This window comes from Saimiri boliviensis, chromosome 10, assembly GCF_048565385.1.
Source record: "Saimiri boliviensis isolate mSaiBol1 chromosome 10, mSaiBol1.pri, whole genome shotgun sequence".
Classification (NCBI taxonomy): domain Eukaryota; kingdom Metazoa; phylum Chordata; class Mammalia; order Primates; family Cebidae; genus Saimiri; species Saimiri boliviensis.
This window is the reverse complement of record NC_133458.1, coordinates 65,593,869-65,609,684: the sequence shown is the minus strand read 5'-3', so window position 1 is coordinate 65,609,684 and position 15,816 is coordinate 65,593,869. Positions and strand designations below refer to the sequence as shown.

Sequence of the window (15,816 nt, the reverse complement as noted above, 5' to 3'; positions counted from 1 at the left end):
GATTTTTGCTTCCTTTTTAAATTTATGTTTTAAAATTATCGGCTTCCTGAATATATCCTTTAGGTATTGATATTTATTTCAGTACCTTACTCTGTCTTCAGTCTTTTGCTATAGTTCATGGAGAATTTCTTTGATTTCATTTCTATTTCATTGACTCAATGTTTTACAATATTTAATCTGTTTACAAATTATGGCCATATGGATTTTAATTTGCAAACAATAATTTTAGCCACCGTTTAGTTTTGAATGATTTTAGATTGTCTCATCTTCATGAATTAATTCTCATCTTCATGAATTAATTCTCATCTTCATGGCTGTAATTTTAGAATTACAGAGTTCCTTTAAATCTTGTAAAAAACTAAATTTAGAAGTTTTTTAAAGCTGTATTCTCTTCCTTACAGTAATTGTTTCATAATGTAAACTTCTTATTCATTACATTAGTCTTCTTTTCTTGAGTCATGTTTTTATGTTCTTTAAAGAGGGGATATTAGACATATTTAATAAGAGGAATAGTGAAGAGCATTCTAAGATAGTATGTGGGTTACTGAATGTTTCTTTCAAGCATAAAAGTAAAAAAGGAGCATAGAGATTTTGTTAGAATATTATTGGACTTTGAAAGTGCCTCCAGCCTGAAGATAAAAGGAAGTGATCCAGAAACAGCTGCAGTATTCAACTTTGCCTTGGTACCAAAGAGATTATTTTCCATATTTGTAGCCACAATTTGGATTAAGTAGGAACTATGCTTCTGAATTAAGTTAACCTTCTCCAGAAACTTCAATCAATCTGACATTATCACCTGTATGAAACTCAGTCAAAATTATTCCATAAGTCTGGTATACGGATATTTTTGTTCTTCCTTTCTCAATTATATTATTATGTAGATATTTTAGTATCTCTATTATATTATATTATGTATATACTTTTCTTAATAGTACTTCTGCTTATTATCCTGACACCGTTTTATTCCTTTTCTTGCTTTATGCTAATCTAAATATTCTTTTATGTACTGCTGTTTTATTTTACCATTTATCTCTCTAATGTGCAAGCTTCTTCCTTTTACATTCCTTTAAATATTTTAAAATTTCTTTGCCCTTATTGTTTTTGTATTATAGTGTGCTCTAGCTTCTTGTCCTTAATTCTTGTTCTCATTTTGCAATTCAAATTGCATTTATAGTTACAGATTTTTCACAAGTTTCAACCTTTTGTCCTTAGTGTTAATCTTTGATACTTCTTATTTTTATTCTTCAAACTTTTTATCTTGTTACTTTATTAACTTTAATTTCCTTTTTCTTAAATTACAGTTATTATTTTAGAAAATCTGTTTTTATCTTTGTGATGTTTCAAATTCTACTATTTTAATACAAGTTTATGTATTATAATATTATTAAAGCTTTAACGTCTTCCAGCTTAAATAAGATATAACTGGAAAATGAAAATTTTATATATTCAAGGTATACAGTGATCATTTGTTGTATGCATACAAATCTGCACATCTGTCATATACATAGTTACCATTTTGTGTGGGATAAGGACACCAGATTCACTCTCTTGGCAAATTTCAAGTAAACAATACGGTATTTTTAGCTATAGTAATCATGCTCTACATTAGATCCTCAAAACTTATTCATCTTTCATCTGAAGGTTTACAAACTTTGACCAATACCTTCCAGTTTCTCCCACCAGCCAGTCCCTGGAAACCACAGCTCCATTCTCAAGGAAGCTTTAATTTTTATAGTTATCTCCACATGTAATATTTCCCTCCCTTCTTTGGAATTTTATTTCTTCAGTTTTTTAAATATTTTCTTATCTATTTTAAAATAGCAGTTAATAAAATGTCTGTAGAGTTAGGCTTTTCATTCTTATTAATAGATTATCCATTCAAATTTTTCTCCCAAAATTCTAATACTCTACAACTTAACAAATGCACAATTTGGTTCTCTCCTGTTCAAAATGTATCCTTCCCAAACAGAACAAAAAACATATCAAAACAATACGAATTCTTTAAATTGTGTCATTTCTTAATGTTCCACATTATCCAACTCTCATATGAAAACCTTCATATGAAGTTCTTATATGAAGTTTTAAATTTAAAAATTTTAAATGATACCATTTAAATAAGTCATAGTCTCAGAATCAATAGCCTTAAAATTTTAAAATTTTGAAAAAAATTTCATAGCAAGATGTACTATACTTAGACATATATATATATGAAGTTCACATACAGAGAGTGACTATCCCCTCACCTGCATATAATAACTGCTATTGCTGAGGAAACAGGTTGGCTGGAACTACTGAAGAGATGGCCAAATTTGATGACCCTTTATAAGATCTTGCTGTTTTTTTTTTTTTTTTTTTGCCATCATTTTATCAAGAATCTGATTCTGATATTCTCTCTACCAGTAAATTTACCACTCTTCTCCCAAAGGGTCACAGAAGAATTTTGTTATCTGGATCATCCTACTCAGAAGTCCTCATTATGAGGAAAAATGGCAAAGAAAGATTGTCTAGGAGAAGGGTAATGCCAACAATTTTTTTTCTATTTATTTTATTTTTAACTTTCATTTGTCAATTCAGCTACCAAAATAAAGTATTTAATAATCCTGTTGACTGACTTTTCTTCAGTAATGAGAATGTTTAAGCAGAGAGAGCAATTGGCTAAGAGGCAGGTGCTGGGTAGTAGAAAATTTAAAAAATAATTATTTTCCTAGTTTCATGCTCTATGTCTAGAAAGCTGAACACTTGTCTTTTCTCTAACAATATGGGCACACTGTGACCTAGAGAGCGTGCCTATTTTATAAAATCACCAAGATGTGGTTAGGTTTGTGTTTGTTTAGTGAGTAAGGTTTCCAGAGGGACAGCTGAAACTTAATAAGGTGGACCTTTTCATTTGGAAGAAACTGAATGGGTAGCTCTGGCAAACTTAGAACTTCTAAACAAAACATCATCATCATCATCATCATCATTATCATTATCATCATCATCACCATCACCACTGCCATCATCAAGGCACCTCTGATCCTTCGTTATTTACCCCAGAGGAAAATATAGAATGAGTAAGCGGAAATGTAGAAGTGTGACAACTTTCATAATGACAAACGACCAAAATTATATTTGTTGAGACTATTTAGATTTACTGTTGTGGCCTTAAGGTACCTTTCTACAGATGTATCTCTATGGTAGGACTATGGTAGGACTTGTCCCACTTATTATGATCTGACTTATTGCATCTCATCATTAATCACTCAGGAATTGACATGTTCACTAGATTTTTTTCCTGCATGCTACCCTAACAACCATAGAAATTTTCCTTCTAAGCCCTATTTTGGCGAGGACTGTCTGAGTTCTTACTGACAATATGTTTGAATAACATATTGTAAGTCCTTCATTGTATTGTCTGTCATTTCTCATTTATTTTAAATATGATTATCTTTTATGTATTTGCATAAACTAATTAGAGTATTCTAAGAGTTACAAATACATAAATACATGCAAGCTGAATATTAATTGTATTTTTACTCATAATTGGTCTTACAAAAATAAATGATTCCCTAGAATTACCTTTTAAGTATAATATTTTGTGGTAACTAATTCAGCCACTAACTCCTGTTTATTACATAGTACTTTCCGTTTAAGCAACAGGGGTTTAAATTCTGGCACAAGGGCATAAATTTCACAATTCACCAGGTTGCTGTCAACCACATTAATTAGCTGTATTAGTGTTTTATATTATGATTCATATGAACACAAATCATAATCTGCAAATTTAATTGCATTCCAGGTAACAACTTTGAAACATCGAGTGGTTCCAAGCTTTTGTAAAACTGCTATTTTTCAGCTACAAGAATGTATTAGTATAAAGATTGTTATATTATAATTATCAATTTAAATGGCACTGTGTGGTAAATTTAACTGTATTAATTACATCTTGTTTGTCAGCCAGACAATGATAGTGTTATTTACACTAGACTCAGGCGTGTAGAGGAAAATGGTCAGAAGACTTATTCCCCAACCCCTAAAATGCATTGTTATTTATGGTTTTTAAAATTATTATTATAAAATTTAGAAAATATATTAAGAAATGATGTTAATCCATTTAGTCAACTGAATAGAATAAATACTAATGTATTTGAATCATTCTGGGATCATTTCATTATAGAGTACATTCAATTAACAATATTAGGAAAGAAAAATATCAAAGGCCAAAAGTAATTAATATATGAATGTTTAACTATATTGCCTAACAGACACATCTGTTAGTTAATTATTATTTGTTTACATTGTTACAATAGATTTGCCTTTAAAATTTCCCAGTAGGTTGAAGAGAGTTTTGCACTATTCCAGACACCTTTAATTCTTACCATTCAGATTGCTGCCTTAACTCAGCCAACTGATGAAGTCGTTTAAGTGCTTTTTCTTGTTTCTTTTCATCTTTCCATGACTTAGAAGCTACATTTCGAGCAAATTCCCGTTGCTTTAATTCTTTCAGTCTCTGGGGAAAAAGAAGAAAAACTGAAAAGGTACTATCAATAAATAACGTATTCTTTTCTATCTACAGGGCTCCTTATTATTCTTTATCTTAAGTGCAGAGGTGACTTTCTGGACAGAAAGAGTAAAAGTATCTTCTCCATTGTTGCTATTCTCTGCTCCAAGATACATTTAACAGATAAATGTAGTTGTCAACCAGGTTATTTTTCCAAGCTTGTCACAGTCACTGCAAAAATGTGCTGCAAAGCTGGACCCCAGGCTTTGCCAGTATCACCCTGGCTATGCACCTACAATAATCTGTGTGCCTGTAAAAACACAAATGGTAAAAATGTGCAATATATGAATGAGTATGAAGGGAGGCACGTTATGAGATGCATGTTCCTCCACCCACCTGCCCCTCACTTGTAAAATTGATGCTATTAAATACACTGGGTGGAATGAGTTTGTTTCAGGAAACAGCATCTGCTACTGTGAAAGATTAAGTTCAAAGCTCTAAATGTGATTTTGGACTCATTTTTTGGATGGAGATATTTATCAAATATATATTTCTATATTGTATCCAGGAAGACAGAAAAATGGGTCAGGAGTTCCAACTCAGAATAGAGGCATGACCCTGCTTGATATCAGTTAATCCACCACTTATTTTAATTAATATGTTCTCTAAAACAATTGACTTACATGCAAGTTGGATCTTTTCTTTAGAATCTGCCACCAAGCACAGCTAATTATATTGAATGAACTGAGAAACAGCCAAAATCAAATGAACCTCTTGAAGTTTGGGGTTTAATCTTGAATTGGAAGTATATTTAAAGATTATCCTCTCTTAACTCATTCAAAGTGATTTTAAACAGTCTAAAATCTGTGTCTGTTGAAATTATTTTCATTTCCTATATCAAGTATAAGAGATGTTTCCCAGGTATGGAGAAAACTACAGTTATCATGTGAGGTAGTAATACTGTAGCTGACTGTTACAGAGCCCAGGACAAAACCTTTAATGATCATTAGCTTCATTCTTTAAAGGAAACATGCTCATGGGAGACAGTGGTAAGATAACATCTAAACTAAGGATTTGAAGAAGACAGATCAGTCTTTCAAAGAGATAATATTATGAGCACAAAGAACAAGAACCTCCCAGAATTAGAAACAGCTACAGGGAGAACAGTAGACTCAACCTAAATTCAATTTTTGACAAATACTTCAAATCCTTCTAAAAAATTGAAAATCTCAAAAAATAGAATTCTGTTCTATATGTTATTAGAAAAAAAGATCAATAGTTTTCCAGAAATTATAAACAACAGATGATCTGAGCATTAAAGAGTGGACAGCCTTGGTCAGAAGACAGGAATAAAGGTTTATAAAATCCTTATTGCTATGTACCCTCTGACTTACTTCCTCAGACCCCATGTACTTGAAAGCCTAGTTCTTAGGGTGAAGGCTTGTCTTACAAGCAAAGACCTTTAGGAAATTGTCCTGCATGATTTATGAACACACATAAACTATAGTTCAATTTGTCAGAGAAAATTACTATCTTAGAAAAAAAAAGGAAGAGTTTATTTTATACTGTTAGTACTGAATAAAAATACTTCATATTATATTTAATATTAGGTATTACTAGCACACAAAACTTGTACAATGCAGATGAGGAATCTGATTTATTTACTCACAGCAATTGACATTTCACTCACTTTGAAATCTTGTTTGAAAATTTGGGATACTTCTGTTTCTTTTATTAGCCTTCTAGATTCCAGGACTATACTTTTGAGTTATAGAAATGGTTGAGAATTTTGTATGGTTTATCTAACAACAAATATTGTTAATTACTACTGTGTTAATCCATATTATTCTTACTATAAAGTGTAAAAATGTACAAATCAACAAATCAATTTTTTTTTCCCCTTCAAGGAAGACAGACAAGTGTTTATACTTCTATAAGATAGTGCTGATGTCTTAATAAGGGTGCACACAATATGCTTTGGAAACATACAGGAATAGTTAAAAGATTAATTGTGTTTAGGAAGTTTGCAAAGTTAAAATATTTTTAAGGAGCACAGGAAACTGGAAGAAGAGATTTTGTTTAAAGACATCTAGCTACAAATTTGGTTTAGCCAGTGCTGAGTGCTGAAGTTTGAGTAGAGAAAAAAACCCAGAGATCTGCCTCAAGTTTTCAGTATACTGATCAATGCATATGTGTGAGAAAACTGTTCCAGTTTAGGGGAAAAAATCATCTGAAGAAGTTTAATATAAACAGCATCTAGCATTCATGAATAGTGGCTGTTTTCACCAACAAAACTGGAAGAACTCATGGGACATTAAATAGATAATTCAGAAAAGCCATGCTTCAGTAGAGAATAATTAGCAATAGATTGAGCACCACTTTACAGTTGCTCAAAAAAATCACAAAAGCAAGAAATAAAAATATAGCGCTGACTCCAGGTAACTTAGCTGAATCATAGAACCAAATACTAGGATATGTATAGCAATACAAAAGTTAGCCAACAAAAATGAGAAAAAGTAATAATATCTTGCATCCAATTAAATATTATCAGGCATGTAATAAGAGTTGAAACTGGTCTGTAAGTTAAAGAAAAATATACTATAAAATCTACAGCAGCCATTAAAATGATAAAGTGTTTTAGCCAGGAGGACAACAAAGGAGATAAAAGAAAATCATTAAATGTACTCAGTGCAAGAAAATGGAAAAAAAAAAAAAAGAAAAAAAAAGAAAAGAAAAATGTATAGTAGACTGGACAATTATAAAATGAACAGCAAGAAAATTAATCAAATCTAAAAATAATAATACATTAGATGTAAATGGTCTAAACACCAAAATTAAAGACAGAGAGTATTCATTTGGATAAAAGTGTGAGGTCCAACCCTGTTGACTGCACAAAAAAGCTTTTTTAAAAATGAGGACAAATGAACTAACAGAAAAGAAAGTAAGAACATATATTATGTCAACACTAGCAAAACAAAGCTAAAGGGGGCCATATCACTGTAAGACAGATTAGATCTCAGAGCAAAGATATATTACCAGGAATAATGAAACTTTCTTCATAATGATAATGGAGCTTTAAAATATACAAAGCAAAAATATGGATACCACTACAGAGAGAAAATAAATGGACAATTATTATAAAATGTTTCAATGTCTTGCTATTAAACATCAACAAAATACTGGAAAAGGTTACACCAAAGTGATTATATCTGTTATCAAAGACCTTCCAAAAGTGTGTTTGTCTGATGAAAAGAGGACTGTCAATCACTGGACATATGGGGAGGACTTCTAAGAATCCAGAGGCCAAATTTTGCCAGCCTCATGCTTTGGCTTAGCCCAAGTTTGATTTCTCTCCTCTTGTTCTGACAAGAACTCGTTTAGTTAAGCCATGGCACATACCATGATTATCAGTAACCTTCCTCCATTTAAAGAGAAAATAAATAATTTGGGAAGAAAAATGTTCTCCAAGTGTGTGTAATGAATCAGCTCTTATTGAGAACAGCACATGGCATACATATTTCAGGAAAAAAATGATACTTCACACATTTACACAGAATAACGGGAAAGAAAATATGGTATTGTGTAAAGCAGGTGGTAAAGAGTGTATTTGTTTTATTACCTTACAGTCTAGGTAATAAACAAAGAGGTAGCATAGGTAAGATTAGAACAATACCTTGCATTCTTATCCTTTAATGATAAAGGTAGATGGCAATAAAGTAAAGAAAACTAAGTAAAGTAATTGTGATACAAGTGTGTTATATTTTTAAATACCTTTTTCAATCTATTGAAAAGAATCACATTATTAATTTCTATTTATTTATGTAGTAAATAATTTCTATTTATTTAATTGTGTTAAACTTTGCATTCATAGGATAAATACTGCTTGGTTTTTATATTATCATTTTGATTGATGAATTTGATCTGCTAACATTATGAACTCTGCATCTATGTTCATGAGTGATATTGGTCTGTACTATCTTTTGAAGTTCTTGTGTCATTCATTCTAGTATGGTTTTAGTCAATTCAGACTGCTATACCAGAATACCACAGACTGGGTGGCTTAGCTAACAAACATTTTATTTCTAACAGTTCTGAAAGCTGGGGCATTCAAGATCAAAGAGCCTGCAGACGGATTCTGTGTCTAGTTAGAAAATTCTTCCTGGTTTGCAGATGGCCATCTTGCTATATCCTCACGTGATCTTGGCCAGAGAGAATAAGCAAGCTCTCTTGCCTTACTTGTAAGGGCACTAATCCCACTCATGAAGGCTTCACCCTCATGTCCTAATCACCTTCCAAAGAGTCTACTTACTTCCTAATACTACTACATTGGGGGTTAGGATTTTAACATATAGATTTTGAGGAAACATAAACTTTCAGTCTGTAACAAGTACCATGGTAATAATGGCACAACAAAATGAGTTAGAAAGTATTTTATCCTCTATTTTCTAAATGACTATATGTAAAATTAATATTATACATTTCTTAAGTACTAGAGTCACCATTGAAGCCATGTTTTCCTGGAGTGCTTTTACTGGTTGTTGTTGGAACTTGTTAAAACATGAATTCAGTGTATGCAAAATATATAAGATAAAACATATTTGTTATTCTTTGAGTCAGTTTTAGTAATTTGTTTCTTTCAAGGATGTTTTAAATTTTATCTAAATTAGCTGGTATAACATTGTTTCAAATATTTTCATTTTATTCTTTTAATATTTGAAGCATCTAATGCAATGTTTCTTCATTTAAACCTGATATTGGCAATTTATATATTCTATATTATTCACCAGTCTTCCTAGTGCTTATTTTATTAATATTTTTAAAGAATGAGGTATTTAGTATGCTTTCTATAATATCTAAATATTTAGGAATTTTCTAGAAAGCTTAATGTTACTAATTTCTAATTTAATATTATTTTGATCAGAGAACATATTCTGCATGATGTCAGGTCTTAGTTACATAAATGTTTACTTAGATAGTTATAGAAATGTTTATAATGACTCAACTCATGGTCTATCTTGGCAAATATGCCATGTGCACTTGAAAGCAAAAAATATTTATTCTATTTACTGTATTTAAATTCTATAAATATCATTATGTCAAATTGGTTGACAGTTTTGTTTAAATCTTTATTACTTTATGGAATTTATTGTCTACTTATTTTATAAATTACTAAAGATATAAAATTCTTCACTTATATTTTGTGACTGGTCTGCATTTCCCTTTGTTTCCATCAGTCTTTACTATGTGTTTTTGGGAATTTTCTTATCAGATGCATACATAATCAAAGATTTAGAATTGCTATATCTTCTTACTTAGTTAACTTTTTATAACTATGAAATATCCCACTTTTCATTTTAAAATATTTTCTTTGAAATCTACTTTGTCTTGTATTAGTACTGTCATATCGCTTTTCTATTACTTAGCTTCAGCATGCTCTATCATTTTTTATTCATTTAATTTAAACTAAATATGTCTTTAAAGTATATTTATTTTAAAAGCCATTTATTTGGATCTTATGTTTTTATTCATTCTGGATTTTTTTCCTTTTAACTGAGGTATTTATTTACATGCAATTAAATTATTTTAATGTTTGTATTTAAGTATACCAACTCTATAATTAACATACCATCTGTATATTTGGCACATCTGCTTTTTTCTCTATTGTCTCTTTTTCCTATGTTCTTTTGAGTAGATCAAACATTTGTAGAATTCTATTTTATCTTTTTATTAGTTAATTATGTCTACCTATGTTACTTTCACAGTTACACTAGACATTAAAATATGCATAATAAAATTATTACAGTTTATGTTAAAAATCTATATGATCCACTTAGAATAATATTAATGTGTATTTTCAACTAATACTCTTCAATATGTCATGTTTTGCTGTCAGATACTTTATTTCAATGTATACGGTAAACCTTTTATTTCTTAAGTATTATTTTAAATGATGCATTCAAAAATCATGTTAAGAGTACTTTTAAAGGAACTTTTATATGTTTTAATGTATTTTCTGTCTTGTTTATTCACTCATTTGTGTATAACTTTTTCACCTTACCTACATTTTAAGAAATATAGTTTTTTTAAAATTGCATTTTAGGTTTTGGGGTACATGTGAAGAACATGCAAGATTGTTGCATAGGTACACACATGGCAGTGTGATTTGGGGTCTTCCTTCCCCTCAGCTATATCTGTCATTTCTCCCCATGCTATCTCTCCCCACCTTCCCACACCCCTGTCCCTCCCCCATATCCCCCCAATGGACCCCAGTGTGTAGTGCTCCCCTCCCCATGTGCATGTGTTCTCATTGTTCAACACCCACATATGAGTGAGAACATGCGGTGTTTGATTTTCTGTTCTTGTGTCAGTTTGCTGAGAATGATGGTTTCCAGGTTCATCCATGTCCCTACAAAGGACCAGAACTCATAGTTTTTGATGGCTGCGTAATATTCCATGGTGTATATGTGCCATATTTTCCCTGTCCAGTCTATCATCAATGGGCATTTGGGTTGGTTCCAGGTCTTTGCTATTGTAAACAGTGCTGCAGTGAACATTCGTGTGCATGTGTCCTTATAGTAGAATGATTTATAATCCTTTGGATATATACTCAGTAATGGGATCACTGGGTCAAATGGGATTTCTATTTTTAGGTCATTGAGGAATTGCCACACTGTCTTCCACATGGATGAACTAATTTACACTCCCACCAACAGTGTAAAAGTGTTCCTATTTCTCCACACCCTCTCCAGCATCTAAAGAACAAAGCAGGAGGCATCACACTACCGGACTTCAAACTATACTACAAGGCTACAGTAATCAAAACAGCATGGTACTGGTACCAAAACAGAGATACAGACCAATGGAACAGAACAGAGGCCTCAGAGGAAACACAGCATATCTACAACCATCTGATCTTTGACAAACCTGACAAAAACAAGCAATGGGGAAAGGATTCCCTGTTTAATAAATGGTGTTGGCAAAACTGGCTAGCCATGTGCAGAAAGCAGAAACTGGACCCCTTCCTGACACCTTACACTAAAATTAACTCCAGATGGATTAAAGACTTAAACATCAGACGTAACACCATAAAAACCCTAGAAGAAAATCTCGTCAAAACCATTCAGGACATAGGCGTAGGCAAGGACTTCATGACCAAAACGCCAAAAGCATTGGCAAAAAAAAGCCAAAATAGACAAATGGGACCTAATCAAACTCCACAGCTTCTGCACAGCAAAAGAAACAGTCGTTAGAGTGAATCGGCAACCAACAGAATGGGAAAAAATGTTTGCAGTCTACCCATCTGACAAGGGGCTGATATCCAGAATTTACAAAGAACTAAAACAGATCTACAAGAAAAAAACAAAGAAGCCAATTCAAAAGTGGACGAAGGATATGAACAGACACTTTACAAAAGAAGACATACAGGAGGCCAACAAACATGAAAAAATGCTCATCATCACTGGTCATTAGAGAAATGCAAATCAAAACTACATCAAGATACCATCTCACACCAGTTAGAATGGCAATCATTAGAAATATAGTTTTTATTTGTAGGGACATGGATGAACCTGGAAACCATCATTCTCAGCAAACTGACACAAGAGCAGAAAATCAAACACCGTATATTCTCACTCATAGGTGGGTGTTGAACAATGAGAACACATGGACACAGGGAGGGGAGCACTACACACTGGGGTCCGTTGGGGGGAAATGGGGGAGGGGCGGGGGGGTGGGGAGGTGGGAAGAGATAGCATGGGGAGAAATGACAGATACAGGTGAGGGGACGGAAGGCAGCAAACCACACTGCCAAGTGTGTACCTATGCAACAATCTTGCATGTTCATCTCATGTACCCCAAAACCTAAAATGCAATAAAAAAAAAGATAAAAAGAAATATAGTTTTTAGATATATATTTCTAGTTTCTTTTTTAATTGAAGCACTTTAAAAACATCATTTAGTTGCATGCTTTTTTTTGAAATGTCTGCTATCTTCTTATTCTTCTCTTATATGTAAAGTTTCTTTTTTATCCCACTGGTTGGATTAAAGATTTTCTCTTTATTTTTAGTTTTCATAAGTTTGGCTATAATGTACCTTGGCATGTTTTTCATTGTATATGTCCTTCTAGGGGTACTCTGAGCTTCATGAATCTGCAGTTTTGTATCTTTTATTAATTTTGGTAAATCTTCAAATATTAACTTTTCAATTTTTTTCTATCTCATGTTCTCTTATCATTCTTGCATTCCAATAGTGTATATGCTAAATGATTTTATATTGTACTAAATATCACAGCTGCTCCATTACAGTTTGGCCACTGTGTGTGTGTGTGTGTGTGTGTGTGTGTGTGTGTGTGTGTATTTAGTTAGGTAAATAGCATGAATTCAAGTTCACCAATTATTTCCTCTTCAATATTCAATCAGCAGGTAAGACTATCAGAAAAATTCTTTATCACTGATAGCATGTTTTTAGTTTCCAACATTTGAATTTGATTCTTTTTAATAGTACTACTTTAAAAATTCTCCATTTTTAATGTATATCATCACTTTTTCCACTAAATCCCCTAACATGTTATTATTTGTTAAAGTTTCTGATAATTCTAACATCTAAGACACTTCTGAATCTAGTTGTATTGATTATATTTCTTGATGATCAGTAATATTTTCTTGACTTATATGTGCCAAATAATTTTTCAATTAAATACTGAACATTGTGTGTAGATGAACAATATAGATTAATGCATATAATATTTATACCCAGAAGCAGATGCTTCTTTTTCTGTGAACCCTCAAGTACAAGAGTTGGGCAAACCCAATCTCTAGTTGAGCTACATTGGTCTTTGTTGCTTTATTTAAGTTCAATCTCCACAACTTCAAATACCTCATTTGCATATAGACACTAGCTTATTATTAGTTCTGTACCCTAATACTTCAGCTGGCCCTGTGTGCCTGCATCACAGAAGTACTTTCTGTTAGTATTTTTATTCTACCTCAGAAGTATGTTGCTATTGTGTCGTACTTGCTGAAAGGCCTCGAATGTGTGTTTGTGAGAAGTTTTGTTTCAATGTGTCTGCTTTCAGGTTCAAACAGGCTCTGTGTACCTGTGACTTGGACACAAGAGTAGAGCTATATCTTTCTCAATGCTCTTATCTACCAATGGCAGACAGCTGCCTCTTGCTACTCTGTGTAGTTACCTGTGTGTGAGGGGTTTTCAGTTGCCCATAAGGTTTTTGGGTGAGGGTTTTTGAGGTTTTGGTTTACACTGCCAATATTGATCATAAGACATTTATTACTGATAGTGAATCATGTAAATATAACAGTATTTATGGTAAAGGGGACATTGTGTAAGCCAAAATACCCTTATTTTAAAAATTAACTATTTCTTTATTTTTGAGATGGAGTCTCATTCTGTGACCCAGGCTGGAGTATGTTGGCACCATTTCAGCTCACTGCAAACTCTGCTGCCTGGTTTCAAACAATTATCCTGCCTCAGTCTCCCAGCTAGCTGGTATTACAGGCACTTGCCACCAGGCCTGCTTAATTTTTGTATTTTCAATAGATACAGGGTTTCGCCATGTTGGCCAGGCTGGTCTCAAACTTCTGACCTCAGGTGATCAGCCCACCTCGACCTCCTGAAGTGCTGGGATTACAGGCATGAGCCACTGCGCCTGGCCAAAATTGCCTTTATATTGACAAAAATGCCTTGTTTCACTTGTAATTATAAATACTTTTCCATGAAAAAAGTACATGCTTTCTCATTTTTGTCTTTTTACTTGCATGATCACTTTTGGAAGTTAATATGAGATAGCTCTTACATAATCAAAGAAAAAAAACAAAAGAGAGAAAAATCAACATGCCGTAATATAGACAATTCCACACAGCACTGTTGCCCCAAGACTGTTTACCTCCACTTCTTTGCATTCCTATTAGCCCCCTAATACCCACTCCAACTCTCAATGTGTTAGAATGTACATTCGCCAATTGATGGAGCTTGGTTAGAAGATAAATAATTTATAATCAGTAGAAGTTGAATGAAAAATACAAAAATGTAGAGAGAGCTGTCCTTCTCTTTTAATCACCAGAAATGAGGTTTACTAATATGAAGAGTGTTCTTTGATGACTGATCCCTGATCTAGGTCATGGCTTTTCAAATTGTTGCTGATTAAAATGTGATAAAATTCTGTTGAATCTGCTGTATAATACTTTTTGATGGTCTTCTTTTCAAATGGGTTATTTTCTTAACTAGGAAAAATAGTATGTTCCATTCCCTGAATTAATGTTGAAGAAGTTTTGCATGCTTGAAAAGTTCATTTTATCTTCCCTTCACAAGCATGCTCTGTCTGTACTTCTTGACCAGAGCAGAGCAGCTGAGAGTCATGTGGGTGTTCTGGTGATAATACTGGAGAATCGAGGCATATGGATTAGCACAGACTGGATGAGACTTATGCACTTGAACTTTGCTGCCACCTCGTCAGCAGCTTTCTAAATCTGTTGAGTGGTGACCTTGTGGAACTCTGAGTTCCTTTCCTCTCTAGTCTAGCCAGCTGCCCTTTGCAGAATGCCTCTTGCTTCTTTATCACTCCATCTGTGTTTTCCAGCTTCTTAGTCAGGTGGTTTGACTTAGAATGTTCCTCCTCATTTGATACCCTCTCTTGAAGAAAAGCTCTAGTTAACTGCTCATTGATAGCAACCCTCACTTACTCCAGTTCTTTGCTTCACATTTAGTCATACTGGGTACAGGTTCATATACATCTACACTCCAGAGATCACTGTCAACTTTTCTCCTCTTTTCCAAGAAGCATAGGCTTCTTCCTACTCATTGCAGACTTTACACACCATGCGCATGTTTTCCACCCCTTCACTTAGAACAGATGACTTCTGCCTCATGGCCAACATATAACCCAGAGTATAGACAGCAGATGACCTTTGTCTTCTTCTCTGTACAAGGTCCGGAATGTCAATAGAATGTGTGTCCCTCCCATAGTGGCTAATGACCTCATACCTTTCTCTCAGGCAGAATCTAAATCACAAGAAGACTTCTTTGGGTTCTTCTTTCAGCCTTAGTCTTAGTCCCTGTGCACCTATGTCTTGGCGTTGGGCTTTCCCAATAGTCCTGACCTTTCTCCACTGTAGATAACATTTCAATGTACTTGCTGCTAGGTTGAAAGTAAAGGGAGTGTTTGCTGGCCCCACTTTAAGTGACAAAAGATCTTTGCCTTTGAACTCATGCAAAATCCAGAATATGGGAGGGTTTTCCTTGTTTTTCCTGTTTCACCCTCAAACATAGGCAAACTTCTCCTGTTTGCACTACAAAGGGCCTTTTCCATGCCTCTGTGCTGTTCA

The 15,816-nt window shown here is 33.2% G+C and overlaps 1 protein-coding gene across 1 annotated transcript in view; it reads right to left on the bottom strand.

Annotated features, from left to right (window-relative positions):
• ZNF804B (zinc finger protein 804B) overlaps positions 1 to 15,816 on the bottom strand; it is a 529,772-nt gene that overhangs the window by 10,025 nt on the left and 503,931 nt on the right. The window contains exon 3 of the mRNA XM_003921179.4: positions 4,359 to 4,489. Coding sequence (XP_003921228.1) covers positions 4,359 to 4,489 — 131 coding nt within the window. The remainder of the gene's footprint in view (positions 1 to 4,358; positions 4,490 to 15,816) is intronic.